This window comes from Doryrhamphus excisus, chromosome 22, assembly GCF_030265055.1.
Source record: "Doryrhamphus excisus isolate RoL2022-K1 chromosome 22, RoL_Dexc_1.0, whole genome shotgun sequence".
NCBI classification, from domain to species: Eukaryota; Metazoa; Chordata; class Actinopteri; order Syngnathiformes; family Syngnathidae; genus Doryrhamphus; species Doryrhamphus excisus.
The window spans coordinates 8,370,274-8,391,835 of NC_080487.1; the positions used below are offsets into that span (position 1 = coordinate 8,370,274).

At 41.8% G+C, this 21,562-nt stretch overlaps 1 protein-coding gene across 4 annotated transcripts; it reads right to left on the reverse strand.

The window, feature by feature from the left end:
- Positions 1 to 148: 148 nt before the first annotated feature.
- LOC131109558 (glucagon receptor-like) lies at positions 149 to 16,079 on the reverse strand. 4 transcript variants are annotated; one of them, XM_058061708.1, is made up of 15 exons: positions 15,387 to 16,079; positions 14,988 to 15,273; positions 13,804 to 13,877; positions 13,613 to 13,715; positions 13,422 to 13,532; positions 12,285 to 12,406; positions 5,721 to 5,827; positions 4,222 to 4,378; positions 3,989 to 4,148; positions 3,677 to 3,737; positions 3,523 to 3,592; positions 3,332 to 3,423; positions 2,177 to 2,315; positions 2,050 to 2,091; positions 149 to 1,166 (listed from the first exon to the last, which is right to left on the reverse strand). In XM_058061708.1, the coding sequence occupies exons 3-15, from the start codon at positions 13,861 to 13,863 to the stop codon at positions 1,095 to 1,097; spliced, it is 1,296 nt and encodes a 431-aa protein (XP_057917691.1). In that variant the 5' UTR covers positions 13,864 to 13,877; positions 14,988 to 15,273; positions 15,387 to 16,079; the 3' UTR covers positions 149 to 1,094. The 4 variants fall into 4 exon arrangements, 2 of the variants coding, with proteins under 2 accessions (XP_057917691.1, XP_057917690.1); XR_009120753.1 differs by lacking the exon at positions 149 to 1,166 and adding an exon at positions 2,439 to 2,529 and having other exon boundaries at positions 2,084 to 2,103; positions 3,337 to 3,423; XM_058061707.1 differs by lacking the exon at positions 149 to 1,166 and adding an exon at positions 2,439 to 2,529 and having other exon boundaries at positions 2,078 to 2,315; positions 3,337 to 3,423.
- Positions 16,080 to 21,562: the final 5,483 nt, after the last annotated feature.

Genomic DNA, 21,562 nt, shown 5'->3' on the forward strand with positions numbered 1-21,562 from the left:
GCGCCAAATGACAACATACATTTAACTTTTACTTTTGTGATTGTTTTTTTATAAAAAATCTTTGATCTTGAGATCAAAGACAGCAGTGCAGAATTAAGATGCACTCGAAATAAACCCTCATCCGCCACCATTATAAATTATATTTATTTTCGAAATGTGCACATGGACATGGACAATTAAAACAACTGTGTGGTCGGGTACCAGGCTTGACTTGAAATGAAGGGGTAGGCGGAGCTACAACACCCATTGCCAAGCCCTGTTGCCAAGTCCTCAGTATGAAAAGTAGCTATTTACTATAATTTGAATATTATCTGCATACGATGTTGTAACAGCGACTGCCGGACAACAGCAGAACCACGTAGGAGAGACTAACAAGTGAGGGAGAAAAAAATGCACCTTATTACATTTAGAACTACAAATAAACTTGATTCTTAGATGGTTCCTTGGGATACACGTACCCCACTTTTGGGAACCTATTGGGAACTATTTTGGGGGTGAGCCCCAAAATGTAATCACTTCTTCAATATCCCATTTCCGTCAATTCCTGTTATTTTGAATACAAACAAACAGATAAATGCCAGTGAAAACACAACCTCTGCACTGCTCATGTGCTTGTCGGAGGTAATTAACTAGTTTACACAACAACCATAAGAGCTCAGTTCATGAATTATAGCGCTTGTGTATTCACAGAGACGACACAATGCCACAATTGTACAAAAATCCCACATTGGTTTTGACTTGAACAATAAATCCACCCATCAGTCTGACTCTTGATCTGCAACATGTGGAAGTAACTCCACAGGCTCTTGAAGATGAATAATGAAGGACACCTGCATGGGTACAGATGACGCCAGTACAGCCTCATCTTCGTCTGGATGCTGCAGGATGCTGTCACCATTTAGCACAGCGGGACAATGCAGCAGTGGGGATTCTGGTTGCTGGTTGGTTGGTTTAATCTGATGCCTTAAAATGAAAGGGCTGTTCAGAGTGGGCGAGGCATTGGCCATCACTCTCATTGTACTGACAGACGATCTGTTGCAGTCTGGCACCGTGGCAGTAGAAAAAGTGTCTATGCGGGTGTCAAGCCCGGCTAGTCACTGTCCACAGCAAACAATCTCAGCTTCTAACCTCCAGGTACGCAGTTTCCTTTTCAGCTCTGTCCTCACCTGGAGGAGACAACAGAAATAATTGCAATTAGAAATATATTTCATAAATAAAAATAATAAATATAATTCTGTCCTCATTAATAAACAAGGCCTCAAATGAGACTTTTTTACCAGTCTATTGGTGTCATTATACTACAATGTGTGTGTGTTGTTGTTAAGGAACATTACCATTAACATTAAGGAACAATAATTACATTATTGGCCAGTCGCCCCTGGAATTCTGTAATGGCAGCCGATCAGTATCAGCTGATCAATATCTCATTTACAGAAGATTGGTATCGGAATCATAAAACCCCAATCATATATAGAAATATAATTGTGCTGCACGGTGATCGTGTGGTTAGTGCGCAGACCTCACAGCTAGGAGACCCGAGTTCAATCCCACCCTCGACCATCTCTGTGTGGAGTTTGCATGTTCTCCCCATGCATGCGTGGGTTTTCTCCGGGTACTCCGGTTTCCTCCCACATTCCAAAAACATGCTAGGTTAATTGGCGACTCCAAATTGTCCATAGGTATAAATGTGAGTGTGAATGGTTGTTTGTCTATGTGTGCCCTGTGATTGGTTGGCCACCAGTCCAGGGTGTACCCCGCCTCTTGCCTGAAGACAGCTGGGATAGGCTTCAGCACCCCCGCAAACCTGGTGAGGATAAGCGATAGAAAATGAATGACTGAATGAATGAAATATAATTCCAAGAACCACCATCCATCCATTTTCTATGCTTATCCTGCCTGGGGTCGCGCGTATGCTGGAGCCTATTCCAGCTGACTTTGGGCGAGAGGCGGGGTACACCCTGGACTGGTTGCCAGCCAATCGCAGGGCACATATAGACAAACAATACACACACCATATGTACTACATATAAAATGTATAAAACAACCTACCTCTTTATTTGAATAACAGTAGAGAACAGCCACCAGAAAACCCTGTAAAGATGACTTCAGCTGAATAAAAATATTACATTCGATGACAACACGAAACCTAAGAGCCTAGTGATACAACTCCACCTACCTGGAATGAATTGAGAGAAAGTGTGAAGAAGATTTTAAAATAGCGCAGAAAGCCAGATGTTTGCTCATCTGTTGCAAAGATGAAAATGATCTCATGGATCCCAAACAGAGGAATGAGGGTCAGGGTTGCTTTGGCGAGCCTAGAAGGACACATTCACCAACAGCGAGGTTAATTACACAAACATTTTGTTTCTTTAATGTTTATTGGAATGGTAATGAATGGTAATGAGGGCTGCACGGTGGCAAGTGGTTAGTGCACAGACCTCACAGCTAGGAGAACCTCGGCCATCTCTGTGTGGAGTTTGCCTTTTTCTCCCCGTGCATGCATGGGTTTTCTCCGGGTACTCCGACTTCCTCCCACATTCCAAAAACATGCTAGGTTAATTGGCGACTCCAAATTGTCCATAGCTATGAATGTGAGTGTGAATGGTTGTTTGTCTATATGTGCCCTGTGATTGGCTGGCCACCAGTCCAGGGTGTACCCCGACAGCTGGGATAGGCTCCAGCACCCCCACGACCCTTGTGAGGATAAGCGGCAGAAAATGAATGAATGAATGAATGATTTTAGCGCATTTACCACCCCAGCAGGGGTCCAAAAAGTCACTTCTACTGGTGTTGGGCAGAAGTGTCTGGTCTCTCAGCAGCATCAGCAGGGTGCTACATTCAATTCAGTGATTGCCGGTGTTGATGTTGGGAGTTGCTTGTAGAAGGTTGTGAGTGTGAATGGTTGTTTGTCTATATGTGCCCTGTGATTGGCTGGCGACCAGTCCAGGGTGTACCCCGCCTCTCGCCCGAAGACAGCTGGGATGGGCTCCCGCGACCCTCGTGAGGATAAGCGGTAGAAAATGAATGAATGAATGGTAATGATTTAGTTGACTAGTTGTAAATGACTAGTGTATATGAATAAATGTATATGTACTTGTGTACAGAATTCCATAATGGGAAACCTGCAGCATATAGGCCATATACGACCTGTAGAGGATTTGATACAGCCATGCATATTTCAAAACAAGGAACAGAGAAAAAAACTAGGCCACAAATGCTCAAAATATATAATAACATTCGTCGCATGACATTTTTTCCATACATTTTATGTGACTAAAATCTGAAAAACACTTCCCAACGTTGTTTTGGAAGTTAAACAAAAGTAACTTGCCGCACTTTGTAACCAGGGTATTCACTCTGGTTGTTGGCTCGCAGTTTGGACAAAATAACCTTGAGAATTTTCAGGAAAATCAGAAAGTTGATCTGTTGAACAGATGGTGCGGAAAGACATTAATTAGGCTTCGGCTTACACAAATGCCAAATAATGACATCCAACGAAACAAACACTATTTGCATACTTACAAGGGAAGCAAAAAGAATGGGCGAACGAATGATCCACCAGTAGTTCATGTTCTCATTGACAGCCCAACACCTGTGAAGAGAAGACAACTCATTCCTTCCCAGTCCCAAAAAGTCATCAAACCATTTCATTATAAAGCATAATGGGCACACTTACTCTTTGTTTTCTTTCAGTAGCTTCATCACCATCCAAGGAATCACAAAGAGAAGTGGGGTTCCTACGACAAAAACAATGAATTTTGCACCGCATATTCATCAAAAGTGGATTGACTGGAGTAACAAATGGATATGATTGATTTGTTTCCATGGTATCCTTTTTGCAAAAATCTCAATCATTGTTGTACATAGTATGACTCAGGAGATAATTTTTGACCTGTCTGGATCACAATGGAGTTTAATTTTAAAGGAAAAGCAGGCAGGATTGGCCCACGGTTCAAAGAAATCACTCTGGGTAAAACTCATTGCTTACCCCAGCCAAGGCAGATGTACGGCAGGTATTTATTGCTGTCGATGAGCACCGAGGCAATAAGAACAGAGTACAAGTAAATGGCCTCTCCAAAGAACCAGTAGTGGTTGGCGAGCACACAGTACTGCATCAACACCTGCGCAAGCCTGCAGCCGATAGCAGCCTGTGGACATACAACACCACTTATTACAGAACATGTACTCTAAACCGTACTTAGAATTCATCAACAGAAGCACCTGATGGCTGAGCATCTCGCTCACGTCCGTGGGTTTCATAATGTCTCGTCCCCAATGGCGTTCCAGCATGGTGTCTTTGATAATGACAGACACGGCTCGCAGGATGAAAGACAGGAAGAGGTTTGCATGGATGTAGTTCCGTGTGCAATGCAGTTTCCTTGAGGAAAACATAACAATGTAAATGAGCTCCATTTTGCCACTTGGTCATTTCATTCATTCATTCATTCATTCATTTTCTACCGCGAATCCTCACGGGGGGGGGGGGGCTATCCCAGCTGTCTTCGGGCAAGAGGTGGGGTACATCCTGGACTGGTGGCCAGCCAGTCACAGGGCTCATATAGACAAACAACCATTCACACTCACATTCATACCTATGGACAATTTGGAGTCGCCAATTAACCTAGCATGTTTTTGGAATGTGGGAGGAAACTGGAGTACCTGGAGAAAACCCATGCATGCACGGGGAGAACATGCAAACTCCACACAGAGATGGCCGAGGGTGGAATTGAACCTGCTGTGAGGTCTGCGGGCTAACCACACGACCGCCGTGCAGCCCCACTTGGTTATTTATCATTTCCAATTTCTTTATCCAGGTCTTATTCAACACACAAAACAGAATGATTTATTAATTAACATATTTTTGAAATATGGCAGGGGATGATTATACAGAGTTCCTTCATGACATTGCAGTTCACCTTTTGAAGATTTGCTACTTTGCAGGTGCATTACATGAACGTGCATTGTGTGCTTCCTTGTGGTGTATTAGAGCCATTTGTCTGTATTTACTACTGCTACCAGTAGAGGGTGTTGTACACTCATGTGAGAGTTGAAGACATGTCCAGTCATGTCCAGTTCATCTCGATGTGTAGCTAGCCACAACAGTACTGATTGGCGATTGTGTTTTGCGTTCTGATTGGCTGTAGACCATTGTCACTCAATCTCCCTCCACGGATGCGGTGTTTTCTCTTTGTGATCATTGTTTTTTTCTTATTCTTCTTTGTGGCCAAAATTCAAACGAAATGTGAACTGACAGTTAAACAAGAGAGAAATGTGAGAGAAATCTACAAAGTGTACAGTGAGTGTTTTACTGCCTTTAAACATACTGTAGTGCTAGGTTGTGGGTACATAATTCACCCCGGAACCATTGATGGGGGAGTACTTGCCATCTGGAGAGGTGAGGGTGACCGGGGGGTTCTGTTGTTATTATTCAGAGTGCTGTTGTGTCTCACGGAGTGAGGAGTGTGAGTTCATGTTCTACAAAAGAATAAAGTTTGCTCCAGAGTTCCAACACCCCGCCTCAGACTCCAGTTCTTCAGCGCCTCAATACACTATATAATAATTGTAAACATATAAGGTTAGCTACTTATTGCGGGCTATTTTAGGAACCTAATTTTTTAATTCAGCTTCAGCAAATCTGCTGTTGCCGTTTCAGACTTATCCATTTAAAAGGGACCCTACTGGAGATATTGTATCAATATGACAACAAAAATCAGATTTACCGAATGCTCAGCAGAATGATGAGAGCGGTGACGAGGGTGAAGAGAGAAAGGGAATAGCCAACGGTGTATAACGTCCTGAAGCTCACCATCATTTTTTTGAACCACATCTGAAAGACATACAGACAAATCATGTGATGAAGAGGTCTCAGAGTTAAAAATGACAGCTAGGGTGATGATAATAAATGGTCCGTATTAATCTATGTGTTGACCAGCCCCCCAAAAAGTACAGTATTTGCCAAGTTTTTATTAATTTGCTTTGTGTCACTTCAGTTTCTGGGTCATGTGATTGTTGTTAGCAACTGTTACTAAGTGATTATTGCTTGCTGTTCAGTGGAGAGTAAACAGTTTATATCACTTATCCCCCGCTCCTGTCTCATTCTGAATCACAGCTGCACATTTGGTGATCCTCGATGTGAGTAATACATATGTCGACTGACGACAACACCGAAGCAGAATCGTTGTGCCACCTAGCACGACTGAGGCATGGGGAGCGTGTTACAGGAATCTGGAGCCTCAATCTGGGAGCAGACTAGATGCAGACTAGGAGTGGGTGCATTGATGCATTTGACATACCTCTTGATGGTATTTTGTGTGGCTACATGCACTGTAACAACCAAAAACACAATAATGATTTATTTATGATGCACGCTCTCTAAATAAGGGCAGTAAAAGTAAAATAATTTCAGGCCAAATACAGGCCAAAGTAGCTTTAAAAAACTGAGTTCTCTTCGGAAAAGCTAGGCATGGTCCAGAGTGAGAACAGAAAAAACATGTAAATTCTATTATGGGATTATGGGTGCTGATGTTTACTGAAATAATGGTGGTGTTATTAGACCTAATGAAGTGTATCAAGCCATTGAGCAATTGGCAGTAAACACAGTGGCCTTGACCAAATAACAGCAGAACATCTGCAATATGCACATAGTACTCACTTTCTTTCAAGTTCCACATCACTCGTCTGCAGGCCAAAGTTAAGGCCAGGTTGGGGTTCCTTTATCGTAATAAGGCCTCTTTCACTCGCTCTTCCAAACATACCCTGGTGAAGATGACCATAGCTTCTATTATGTTTGATTATGGAGATGTCATCTATGAAATGCCCCCCCAAGTGTGCCCTTAAAGGACTGGATGTTCTCTATCATTCAACCATCCATTTTTCAACCACTGTGACCTTTACAAATTGATAGGTTGGTCCTCCCTCCATACTTGGCGACTTTATCATTGGCTTATATTCTTACAAGTTTCCCACAACAACTAAAAGTACAACAAAAGTATGCTGTCTTATCACCTCAGGAATCAAAACAAGTCGGTAAAATTGACAGCTTCACAACATCTTACCGTATAGGCCAGGGGTCGGCAACCCGCGGCTCTGAGTTCTGAAGGCAGTGTTTTGAAGCCAGTGTTTACCTGCCTGTGTTCATTTAGATGTGACAGAGATGTCTTTTCACCCAGCGGTGAGCCAACCATTAATATATTCCCCACATCTCAGAAGAAAATAGAGTTTTTAATTCCTACTCCGGCATTGAACTCCGGCATCCTTATTTCATCCCTTTACCTCGCCTGTCACTCTGCTGGTCTTCGGACTCGAAGAATGTTTAATGCTTTGCGAGTGAGACGATCTGATAGTGATTACCATAAAGCTGGACACTGAATTTTTTGCCCTGGGAAAATTTGCTAATGAACAACATTTCCCAAATATGCTATTAATGAAATTCAGAATGGAGTCAAATACTGTAGTACATAAAACAATTGGTTCGATTGGCTTTGCCAACAAGGTATCCCTTATTTATTAAATTGACCCGCGCCCCTATGTTAGACACTTGGACACACTGTTGTGTGACATTGCACATGATGATGGTTTCCACACCAAAGTTTGTTTTAATGCATTTCTTGTCTACCCCACAGTTTTTTTCAAGTTCTAGATTTTTTTCCCACCATTCTGAGATGCTGAACCACCAAACTGTAGAAAACATATAATGTACAAGTTCAGAGGGGCTCTCTGCGTATTTCACGCTGGGTGATATTTTGACAGCCCAAGAGATAATGCAAAATAATGATAGCATACAGAGAGCAGCAGGATGGTGCAGGTGGTTTGAATGGTTGCCTCGCAGCCAGGTGGTTATGAGTTTGAATCTCAGTTCAGACTTCTCTGCGTGGAGTTTGCATAATCTCTGGTACTCTATTATCTATCTATTATCACTACATCCATAAACATCCTCTTTGGTCTCATACCTGGCAGCTCTAAAGGCAGCATCCTTCTACCAATATATTCATGATCTCTCCTCTAGACATGTCCCAACCATCTCAGTCTGGCTTCTCTGACTTTTTCTCCAAGGCCTCTAAACATGTAATGTTCCCTCTGATGTACTTGTTCCTGATCCCATCCATCCTGGTCACTCCCAATGTGAACCACATCATCCTAATTTCTGCTACCTCCACTTCTGCTTCCTGTCTTTTCCTCAGTGGCCCCGTCTCTAGACCAAACAACATCGCTGGTCTCACCACAGTTTTGTATACCTTTCCTTTCATTTTAGCTGAAAGATGCAACAAATCCACACAATGGGACAAAATACCCCCCCTGGATCCCAGGATGCAGACACGAGGACAGTTTGAACAGTTTTAATCGCGACAATGCAGAAACAGGACATAAATAGAGGATACTACCAATGAGCTTGACAGGCTTCCGGGGTGCAGGACGGCAGACAAAGACCACTAAACAGAGGTGAGTCAAACAGCAGCAAACTAACATGCGGTTAGCAGGGGCAGTGAAAGGGAACAATCCAGCAAAGGCTACCTTAAGCTGAGGGGATAAGAAAAGGCGCTAATGAGAAACAGCTCTGGTGTCTGCAGCCGAAAGATCAACATAAGAGGCAAACACAACACCATGGAATAATGAATACAAACCAATATGTGTCACGTTGGAGCGTGACATATAGACCGCCAATACTGAATACTGAATTTAGGTGAGTCGGCCACAAACACTGCAATGGTATTGCTTGTATTGTGATTTACTGGGAAAATGACAGTAATTTTGCCACCAGCAGCTTTTTACTGCAGTGCACAGTACACTTTCATAGAGAGTAACACAAAAGACACATTTTACCGAGAAAATGTGACAGGTTTCTCCTGTGCTAAGTGTCTTTACAGCACACATGTACTTGCTTGATAATGTGTGTGTATATATTTTATATATATACATATATAAATACATATATATATTTATACACACACACACACACATATATACAGTGAAGAAAATAAGTATTTGAACACCCTGCTATTTTGCTATTTCTCCCACTTAGAAATCATGGAGGGGTCTGAAATTTTCATCGTAGGTGCATGTCCACTGTGAGAGAGATAAACTAAAAAGAAAAATCCAGAAATCACAATGCATGATTTTTTAACAATTTATTTGTGTGATACAGCTGCAAATAAGTATTTGAACACCTGAGAAAATGAATGTTAATATTTGGTACAGTAGCCTTTGTTTGCTATTACAGAGGTCAAACGTTTCCTGTAGTTTTTCACCAGGTTTGCACACACTGCAGGAGGGATCTTGGCCCACTCCTCCACACAGATCTTCTCTAGATCAGTCAGGTTTCTGGGCTGTCGCTGAGAAACACGGAGTTTGAGCTCCCTCCAAAGATTTTCGATTGGGTTCAGGTCTGGAGACTGGCTGGGCCATGCTAGAACCTTGATATGCTTCTTACGGAGCCACTCCTTGGTTTTCCTGGCTGTGTGCTTCGGGTCGTTGTCGTGTTGGAAGACCCAGCCACGACCCATCTTCAATGCTCTGACAGAGGGAAGGAGGTTGTTCCCCAAAATCTCACAATACACGGCCCCAGTCATCCTCTCTTTAATGCAGTGCACTCGTCCTGTCCCATGTGCAGAAAAACACCCCCAAAGCATGATGCTACCACCCCCATGCTTCACAGTAGGGATGGTGTTCTTCGGATTGTACTCTTCATTCTTCTTCCTCCAAACACGCTTATTGGAATTATGACCAAAAAGTTCTATTTTGGTCTCATCTGACCATAAAACTTTCTCCCATGACTCCTCTGTATCATCCAAATGGTCATATGCAAACTTAAGACGGGCCTTGACATGTGCTGGTTTAAGCAGGGGAACCTTTCGTGCCATGCATGATTTCACATCATGACGTCTTAGTGTATTACCTACAGTAACCTTGGAAACGGTGGTCCCAGCTCTTTTCAGGTCATTGACCAAGTCCTGTCGTGTAGTTCTGGGCTGATTCCTCACCTTTCTTAGAATCATTGAGACCCCACGAGGTGATATCTTGCATGGGGCTCCACTCCGATTGAGATTGACCGTCATGTTTAGCTTCTTCCATTTTCTAATGATAGCTCCAACAGTGGACCTTTTTTCACCAAGCTGCTTGGTAATTGCTCCGTAGCCCTTTCCAGCCTTGTGGAGGTGTACAATTTTGTCTCTGGTGTCTTTGGACAGCTCTTTGGTCTTCGCCATGTTACAAGTTAAAGTCTTACTGATTGTATGGGGTGGACAGGTGTCTTTATGCAGCTAACGACCTCAAACAGGTGCATCTGATTCAGGATGATACATGGAGTGCAGGTGGACTTCTAATGGGCAGACTAACAGGTCTTTCAGGGTCAGAATTCTAGATGATACACAGGTGTTCAAATACTTATTTGCAGCTGTATCACACAAATAAATTGTTAAAAAATCATGCATTGTGATTTCTGGATTTTTCTTTTTAGTTTATCTCTCTCACAGTGGACATGCACCTACGATGAAAATTTCAGACCCCTCCATGATTTCTAAGTGGGAGAAATAGCAAAATAGCAGGGTGTTCAAATACTTATTTTCTTCACTGTAGACACAGATATATGCGTATATATGAAGAGCTTGCAACCAAAAGGCGCTAAATCCATTTTGACTGATTTCAAGAAAATCAATGATTTTTAATTACGCACATATCAATCGATTTGGTCATCAGGTCTATATTGCAAATGAAAGAGCTATCAATATAGGTCATAAAATGCATGCTATAAAAATCCTGCACACACCATGTATTTTATATATTTTTTTAATTATTATGTTTTTTTCGGATTTAGCGCCTTTTGGCTGAAATGATGGATTTAGCGCCTTTTGGCTGAAATAAATCTGAAGTCACCTTTAACTTCTTCAATGGCATTGTTGTAAAAGAATGTAAGGTGCTTTAATGTGCTATGCTAATAAAATAATTACAACACAGAAGCCATTCTCAACATACTATACACCCCCCCATCCCCCCCCACACACACACATCCACTCGTTCACCTTCACACATTACAGAAACAAAATGTTATAACCTACCACTAGTAAAAATTTTTTTAATAAAAGCAGTGCTCATATTTGACTGCACCATGAAGGTGACAGTGACAAAAATCATCTCATTACAAACTCTTTACATTGTATGTTTAGTACAAGTAATGTTTCTCATGAAAGTTGGAGCTGTCAAGGTAGAGACATGCCTTTTATGGCGTAAAAAAACTTCCATGTTACAGAATACTGTAAAAACACAATTTGTGTTCTCCTGAATTGCATAACATACTGTAACTATCATACGTGTACTTAATGTACACAAACAAAACAGGATGCCCACTGATACTGGCTTTCTGTATGTGCAGTGCCAATTGTATTCTTCTCTCTGATTGGTCAGATTATCAATAGATGGGAAACTTGGGCCAATCAGAATAAAGAATAAAGAAAGGGATTTAGCTCCTTTTGGTTGAAATCTGAAATGGAAATAGCGCCTTTTGATTGAAAGCATAAATTTCATATCACTTTTTTTCACATTTTTAAAATTATTTCAAGACCAAAATATGTGATTTGGATACACATGACAGAGGTCTATTAAACTCATGAAAAACATGCAACTTAGTGAAAATTGGATTTAGCGCCTTTTGGTTGCAAGCTCTTCATATATTGTGTATTGCGTATATATATACACACATATACATATATACATACATATGTATATACATGTGTTATACATACGTACATACATATATACATATGTATATATATATGTGTGTGTGTATATATATATATATATATATATACACACACACACATATATATATACACACATATACACATATATATATATATATATATACACACACACATATATACACATACATATATATATATATATATATATATATATATATATATATATATATATATACACATACATATATATATATATATATATATATATATATATATATATATATATATATATATATATATATATATATATATATATATATATATATATATATATATATATATATATATATATACACATCCAACTCCATATTTGAATGCTGCATGTTACCTTAATATGGACCACAACCATAACAACACATATAATCTTCACACACCAAGTTGAGCCATTGCTCCGTAGAAAATGTAATATTGGAGCAGCAGCATCTGGTGGACTACTGACCCTTCTACCTCTAATTGTGAGTTGTCTCTGTTCATTGTAGCATGTAGCAAGTCAAGTCCGAGCTGTGGATCATTTGGGTGACGGTCACATACCTCCTGAGATGTCACCTCTTTTTCCTCTTCGCACTCACTCTTGTCCCGCCACACGTGCCCGTTATCCTCTAGCTCCCAAAGGCCATCTGAGCCGCAGCGTTGACGCACAACACCATGAGACACTGGGCCAAAAATTAAAGATTATTATTGTTATTAGCATTTTGGTGAGGGGCAATTATTGATTCTTCTGTCATGTTTTGTCAGGGAAGCCTGCCATTGCTTTACTGTATCAGGTAGGATGTCTGATAATGCAAATACAAGTATTTTGTGCAACTACATCTTACTATGTAGTATTGATACACCATCTGCAAGCACCATTTAATGAATGCCTGGCAGATGTAATCTGGTCTGAGAGCTGCTATATTTAGGGACCAGCTCTGACTGCATAATCACACCATTGAGAAGGACCATAAGTGTGTTCTTCTATTTATATTGCTTTTTTTGACTGACGAGTTACCTGGCAGGGCTGAAAAAAACCCAATGTTTGTTCAGTGAGACCCACAAGGATCAGACCTGATCACCTGAAGAACAGGATTTTATTGCAGGTTTAAATGATCTCACAACAGGCACCATAATCCCGAATAAAAAAAACAAAAACATTTTGCAATCGTTTTCAAATCTCAACTCTGAACCCCAGACGTCACTTCCTGTCTGCACCTCTTTTAGGTCCCGTACGGAACAAATTTACTGCAAGATGCACAAGTCTTATTTATGTCTTAAATGGCTTATTTTGTCAACTATATTGGGTAATACCATTGTCGATGTCACTACACGGGTGTTATCTCAGGTCTAGAAGGCCCTAATTATGTTCAAAAACATATTTAGAAGGATGTAAACTGGTTTTATATTCCATTTATGAATAAGGAATCCTACTAATTAACCGTGATAAATGAGGGATTACTGTCCTTATGACAACTTGTTGACAATATCACTCTTCAAACACCTTCATCTTCCCTCTCCATTACGTAGCTTCAACATTTTTATTATTATTTTTAGTTTTATTAGTTTTATTTAATAATTAACTTGATATTATATGTTATTGTCTCATTAGAATGATTATTATGATTATGATTATTTGTCATCGAGCCAACAACCAGGGCTGTAGCACACTTCCACACATATTTTACACGTCTGTACCTTTATCATACCAGGGCAGGTAGAAAGGACAGGAGATGTTGATTAGGGACCCAGCAGGAGCATCTGGCCAGCAGGCGTATCTGTCAAATGTCCTGTTGCAGAACAAACCATCTGGAAAGGAAAACAAAGAAAAGCATACATAAATAGTATCTTTGGATGGTAAAATGTGTCATGACATTTTGTCTTCGTACCTTGAGGGACTGGTTCATTGTCAATCATCCTGATACAGTCATCTCTATACTGGATCCACTTGTGATAAGTCTCCTCTAACACTTTCCCACTGGCTGTCTCCATCTGTTTTGAAAAGACACTGCATGTTCATTCCGGCATTTTACTATTTTGTATTTAGGAAGCTATTAGATATACCAAATGCACAACTAACCGCTGGCAGCTTGAGGAGCAGCAGAAACATAATGGCCATTTTGTCTCGTGTTCTATCCATCCTGTTCTTCCTAACTGGACACAGAAAGAGAAAGTACCATTTTATGTTAAACCATTTACAAATGGGATATTCAGTTAGCAACAATGAATGCTAATCTCCATAAATAAAGAGATATATTGTCAAGGAGCAGACGCCATGACTATGTCAGCATTGAAACAAATCATCATGTTGAAAGCCCTTCCTTAATAACTCAGTGGTGCATTTCATCCAGATTAGGTATGGATATTAGGTAGATAATGAAGTAAAAATGTTTTTTTTTTCATTGGCTTATTAATTCCGACATGACCTCCTGTCTGCTCATGCTTGAATGGTTTTCAACCTGGGCAAAATTACTTTTCTGTTTCAAGGTTCCTGTCTGTGACCAAAAGCCTACCTTCCCTCCCTCGCTGTTCCTGTAACCCAGATCCTCAGAAAACCTGGCTCAGGCCCCATAGTTCCAGACCAGGGCCAGTTCTAAAATGTGCACAACAATTTTGAAAAGACTTTTCTTGGTTCTTCTGACCCTTGACCTTCTACAAGCACCTCCCAACATCGTCACCGGCAATCACTGAATTGAATGTAGCACCCTGCTGATGCTGCTGAGAGACCAGACACTTCTGCCCAACACCAGTAGAAGTGACTTTATGGACCCTGCTGGGGTGGTAAATGCGCTAAAATCATTAATTCATTAATTCATTCATTTTCTACCGCTTATCCTCACGAGGGTCGCGGGGGTGCTGGAGCCTATCCCAGCTGTCTTCGGGCGAGAGGCGGGGTACACCCTGGACTGGTCACCAGCCAATCACAGGGCACATATAGACAAACAACCATTCACACTCACATTCATACCTATGGACAATTTGGAGTCGCCAATTAACCGAGCATGTTTTTGGAATGTGGGAGGAAACCGGAGTACCCGGAGAAAATCCACTCATGCACGGGGAGAACATGCAAACTCCACACAGAGATGGCCGAGGGTGGAATTGAACTCGGGTCTCCTAGCTGTGAGGTCTGCGTGCTGACCACTCGTCCGCCGTGCAGCCCCGCGCTAAAATCAGTGGTACATAATTTATACGCTTCACGTGAAATATGTACCCTTGTAAAATACGAACAGTATAGAGCCACAATAGCAACAATCTGCTCACCTCCAGAGAAGGAAGCACCTCAATGAATCCTCAATGGATCCCTTTGGCAGAGGATTTTGGACTGGAAAATATCACAATAGCACAATGACCACTTCACTTCTATAGTATCTTTCTCCCAGCCACTTCCAATTCCACTTAATTTGTTGCACAGACGAAATCCAAACTTTGTACCTACCATTGTGACTTTCCCCCTACCTTCTCTCCAAGCTCCTGTGGTTACCACATGCTTAAAACAAGCGTCTATAACCTCCACCCTCAAGAAGTCTGGTTCAGACGCACCTTCAACCTATTTTGGAAAAGTATTTTGGAAATACCTTTTCCAAAATTCTAGAAAAATTGCTGCATCTCAGCTCTAGACGTATCCTCCCCCACATTAACCTTTAGCAGCAGTCAGCTTACCTGCAGAGCATGAAAGCAGCCTCCATCAAAATCCTAAATGAGCTCCCTTTGGCAGCAGATTTCTTTCAATTCTCCGCGCTGCATTTAACACCACAGTATCCTCGTTGACAGGTGGAACAAATCGATGGGAAACACAAACACACTCCTTTAGTGGTTGCACTTGGTCCATTATAAGTCACTGCTTCAAATGCCACCCTTGACCAGTCATATCCTGAGTTCCCCAGGTGTCTGTCTTGGTGCCCACTTCTTTCTATTATCCACTGGGTCTCCCTGCCATAACTGTCAATGAAACATTCATTTTCACGATGATGAAACATCTTTTTGTGGTCGTCTATGCAACACTATCATATAAACTAAGCCCATCTCCCACTTCAACCACAATCTTTGGATGAATGATGGAATCCCTAGTTTAACATTGTCACATTCCCCGATTCATGCTTCAGTACTTTGATTCATCCCCTGGGTAGAAGTCTTTTACTTTTAAAGTGTCAAGAATAATAAGGCAGCTTTGGAACAGTCTGAGTCACATATTGTATACGAGGAAATCATTGTCATATTCTTCAGAAATGGTTAATCAGTAAATGTCAACGACAGAGAACATAAGATTGAAGGTGGTGTTATTTGTATAAAAATTGAGCTGCTGTGCAAGCTGTAGTCAAGAACATGGCGTAATTTCTTTCAGAATGTGAAAGTACTCACAATTATTTCATGGTAAAATTAAGCCGTTCCCCATGCTCAACACTTACTTCTCCATCGTTCAATGGGAAGAAATCTAGATGGGAATGCAAAAGTTGTATCTAACGCAAAAAACTACTACTATGATTACTTTTGCTCCAGATGTATTTTCCTTGTAGACTAGTGTTATCTGACTGGAATCTTTCCATGGTGTCCCAACTCTAAAAGAACCACCACTGAAGGTATTTGCTAAATTTTGCTAGCTAAAGATAAAAGCAAACACATCACAGTCTCACGAATACAGACAAAATATACTTATACACGCACCCACACAAAAAAAGGACCAATGTGACAATTAAGGTGAAAACATCGAGTACGCATACGACAGCTTGCTTGGCAAGAAAGGAAAAGCAGAATGTTCCAGACGCCTTGACGACCCTGCAAACAAATGAAAAGATGCCTTGATGCCCCTGCAAACAAAGGAAAATGATGCCTTGATGCCCCTGCGAACAAACAAAAGCAAAAACACCATGAAAGCGGTTCAAGCAAGGGCAGTGGCGAAAGCTGATTGGCCCAGGACTCCAGTCTCTTCCACAATCTTGAGTGTATAAAAGGCTGGGTAGGTAAAGGAGGGGTGCTTTTTGCAGGTGCACTGTAATAAGACACGCTTACTTGTAGGCATACAGGGACTGCAGATAAGCCCGGACGTCTGTATTAGGAGGTATTGTTGTCAGGAATGAACAATCTGGTTCTCATTCCATGATTTGGTTCTTTAAGATTCCCTTATCCTCTATTTGAAACCCACTTAGAGTCCTCAGGGGGAGGATTTCTACACTACCCAAATCCTAATAGTATCTGAAATACAAAAAAATGCAGACAACCAATAATAAAGCCTCATTTCGGGTGATTCAGGCTTTCACTGCTGTGCAGTACGGAGATTAATAGGAACAGAAATATAAATGAAATCTTCACACAGAGGATGCCGTCATATCTCGACCATCTCCAGGGCTGCCACCTTATGCTGCAGTGCAGTGTGTCCCGGTGTACTAGCAGTCTGCCTCAAAACTGAATATTTGTATTTGACAAGCACGCCTGCTTGACAGTCCGACAGAAACATAATACATAAAACATAAAAGTTGACAACCATTCGCAAAGCATGAACTCATTTTGGTGGTTGCTTCTTCTGGGAGCATTCCGCGTGGAGCCTCGCAAAAATGAGGTACAGTGATGGCTGGACATCGGGTGTCATGTCGGTGGCACGATGAAGAGGTCTGTTGAATGACAGAACAAAGAATCCATCCAAATGTAGGCACGCCAAGGGATCACACATACTTGTGCGTCCAGCCAAAATGGCTTCATATTGGAGGGCGGCGGAGTGTGCGGGGACTGCTGGGGTGCTGGGCACTAGGTGGGTGCACTCGGGGGCTAGGGGGGTCGGGCCAGGTGGGTTGGCTGGCGGGGTTGGTGGTGTGCTATGGCAATGTCCTGGGGTTTTGCTGGTGTGTCCGATGTTCCCACTCTTCTTTTGTTGTTTTGTCTTATGTAAGAATCTGTGATTATGTGTGTGGAAAATATCACTTATTGAATTGGTAACTGCTCTGGCGTTCAAAAGGGGTAGGATTTAATAAGCGTTGCTTCTTCCTGCTCCTTTTCAGACATGTGTAGCAATGAGGTGTTGTGTATGTATGTATATATGTATATGTATATATGTATATGTATATATGTATATGTATATGTATATGTATATGTATATATATATATATATATATATATATATATACACATATATGTGTGTGTGTATATATGTGTATGTATGTATATGTATATATGTGTGTATGTATGCTGTATATATATGTGTGTGTGTAATTGTGTATATAAACAAGTATATGTAAAGATATTGTATATATGTATATATATATACATATATGTGTGTATGTATGTGTATGTATATGTGTATGTATGTTGTTTAAATATATATATTTGTGTAATTGTCCATAATCACCATATCCAAACTGTTAAAATATACTGTAGTTCCCTACTTTTTTGCAGGGCTTACGTTTTGCAAAAAAAAATCCACCAGTAACTCATACGCCCGTGAAAATCTGTATTTTTGATACACTGCCCCTCCAAACCCTCTTGCTAGCTTGACAGTGACATTCTCCTCCAATTTTGGAATAACATTTTCAGTGACAGTGATTATATTGGATTAGATTCAACTCCAGACCCCTCCCCTTCTTTCTTCAAAATGTCTCACACTTTAATCACATTTTAAATTAAGAAATGTATAGCTACTCACCACTAATGAATAATGTAAGATGATCCGAGAACAGATAACTGATAGACTCAAAGTCACATCACAGTGTGTTCCACAGCAACTATGGCGCAATTATGGACTGCAGATCTCAATGCTTGGACTTTTGTGGATTTTTTTAAAAACACTAGTACATGTACATGTCGTCAGACTTGCAGCCATATATTTGGACACTCAAGAGAGGGACTGAGTTGTTAACCGTTGGCTCCAATGGTGGTGGCCGGTCAGATCTGGCAAACCCAAACATATTGTGAGGGTCTGCTGAGAACATCTGGCAGAGTCTCTCATCTGAAGGAGTTTCAAATCCCACCTCTCGGAAAGCTTCAACCATGTTTGGAAGGAGACAGCGGATATTCAGAGTGGGCCATGCGCCATGCCTCCATTTTCAAAGCAGCTGATCAGAGCTGTGGTCCTAAGATGGTCTATAGCAGGGGTGCTCATTAAGTCGATCGCCATCTACCGGTTGATCGTGGAGGTGGTACTGGTCGATCGCTGGTCGATCGCGGCGTGACATTAAAAAATATCATCCTAGCATCAATGCCGTCACTTGATTGATATACAGGGCAGCCATTCAGATGACAACTGAATGTTGCCCTTCGGGTGACCAATCAAATCAAACAACGTCTCTAAGTGCAGCAGAACTTACGATGTCAGCCTATCATCCATCCCCGTTACTTGATTGACATACAGGACAACCAGTCAGATGACAACTGAATTTTGACCTTTAGGTCACCGCTCATGCGTAAACAACGATGCAAAGTGCTAAGCTAGTCGGCGAATTGCGAGATTTTAAGCCCTCGCTAAAGTTTATGGTCACTAAAATGAGTGAAGGAGCTGAACCAAGTAAAAAGGCAAAAACATATCACTTCCATACGGAATGGGAGGTGGACTTTTTTTCACAATGTACATGAACATTTGGAAGTGTGCTTGAGACTGGCTATCAGCAGCTACTGTCCGGACTATGCATCCCTGGCTGATTCAATTCAGTGCAAGTCATCAAAGTAAACTCGGGTAATTACAAAAAATTTTAATAGTTAATTATGTGTGTTTTGCAATATTGGCTCATTTGGTTATGTAAGGTACATCAACATACATTGTACGTACAAATAATCCTCAATACATTTGAAAATAAATAGATGTTTTGCATTTTTGTAGTGGGTAGATCATTTTGACTCTGTCATTTTAAAAGTAGCTCGCATGCTGAAAAAGTGTGAGCACCCCTGGTCTATAACCTCAGAACATGTTGGTGGACATCAGCAGTCCTATCTGGCCTTTTTGGCCCCTGGGACTCCGGAGGCAGCTGCCAGGTACCGGTAGGCCAAGTCATTTGAAAACCTGGCTCAGGCCCCGTAGTTCCAGACCAGGGCCGGTTCTAAAATGTGCACAACAATTTTGAAAATACTTTTCTTGGTTCTTCTGACCCTTGACCTTCTATAAGCAACTCCCAACATCGACACCGGCAATCACTGAATTGAATGTAGCACCCTGCTGATGGTGCTGAGGGTGCTGGAGCCTAGGCCAGCTGTCTTTGGGGGAGAGGCGGGGTACACCCTGGACTGGTGGCCAGCCAATCACAGGGCACATATAGACAAACAACCATTCACACTCACATTCATAGCTATGGACTATTTGGAGTCGCCAATTAACCTAGCATGTTTTTGGAATGTGGGAGGAAACCGGAGTACCCGGAGAAAACCCACGCATGCACAGGGAGAACATGCAAACTCCAGACAGAGATGGCTGAGGGTGGGATTGAACTCGGGTCTCCTAGCTATGAGGCCTGCGTGAAAACCACTCGTCCGCCGTGCAGCCCTGCGCTAAAATCAGTGGTACATAATTTATAGACTTCACGTGAAATATGTACCCTCGTGCCTCCCTTTGGCAGTGGATTTTGGACTGGAAAATATCACAATAGTGCTCCTTCAGACAGGTGCCGGTAGGCCAAGTAATTTGCACATCTGGTTGTTGCCGAAACAAAAACTCAGGTGTGAGAAGAATTTGGGGAAGCCACGGAGAACGACTTTGACAGCTTCAAAGAGATCCTCAACCATCATCCACAATCACAGGAGGGGGAAGAAGTACACTGTCAATATCGTGTATGATGGGGATGATGTGCTGCTCGATCCCACCGACACATCTTCCAACAAGAAAGCAGTGCCTGGGGACACTATGGAGGGGAGTACTCCAGGAGTATGGGGTACTGTGTATTGGGGTACTTTATTGCCAGCAATAAGACTCTTTTCAGTGAGGGTTGGAACTCCACTAGGGTTGCCCTTTGAAGCCAGGGAGTTGTAGGGATCTGGTTTGATGGCCACTGGATTGGGTCTCAACTTTTTTTTTTTTTTTTTTAGACGATGTCGTCCGGCTGGCTTCATCGGGCCATGATCTTCAACTCACTGGATTGGTTTGCAGCCAAGTATGAAGGGATGAGAATTGGCACCTCCATGTCCGAGTCTATTGTTCTCACTCAGAAAAGGCTGGAGTGTCATTTCCGGGTCGGGGATGATATCCTACCTCAAGTAGAGAAGTTCAAGTACCTCGAGAGCTTGTTCACGAGTGAGGGAAGCCCCCACTTATGGTCTTGAGCCTTGGTTAGTGACAGAACAAGAATCTGGGTGCCAGCGACCATAATGACTTTTCTCCATAGGGTAGCTGGGCTTAGAGACTAGGTGAGAAGTGCAATCATCCGGCAGAAACCTGGATTAGAAGCGCTGCTCCTCCACATTGAGAGAAGCCACATGATGTGGCTCAGGTATCTGGATAAGATACCTCCAGGACACCTACCTGGGGAGGTGTTCAGGTCATGTCCGACTAGTAGGAGGTCTCAAGGAAGACCCAGGACACATGTCTTTCAACTGAATAAGAAAAACCTCAGGATCCTTTGGGAGTAGCTGGATGAAGTAGCCAGGGAGAGGGAGGTCAGATCTTCTCTGCTAAGGCTGCTGTCCCCGCAACACGATCTCGGATCAGCGGAAGAGGATAGATGGATGGATGGATAAATCACGTATTCATAAATGACTACCAACTGAGGTGTGTTTTCAGTGATAAACTGCAGATTTTCTGGGAGAGAAAAAATTTATCAATAAATTGAAAATTTATTGTAGAAAAACAGCTGTGGATGCTGAATCGCATCTGTGCAATTATATGTCAGTGTGCTCAAGGGGTTGTGAAAAGGTGGAGGGAAATGTCG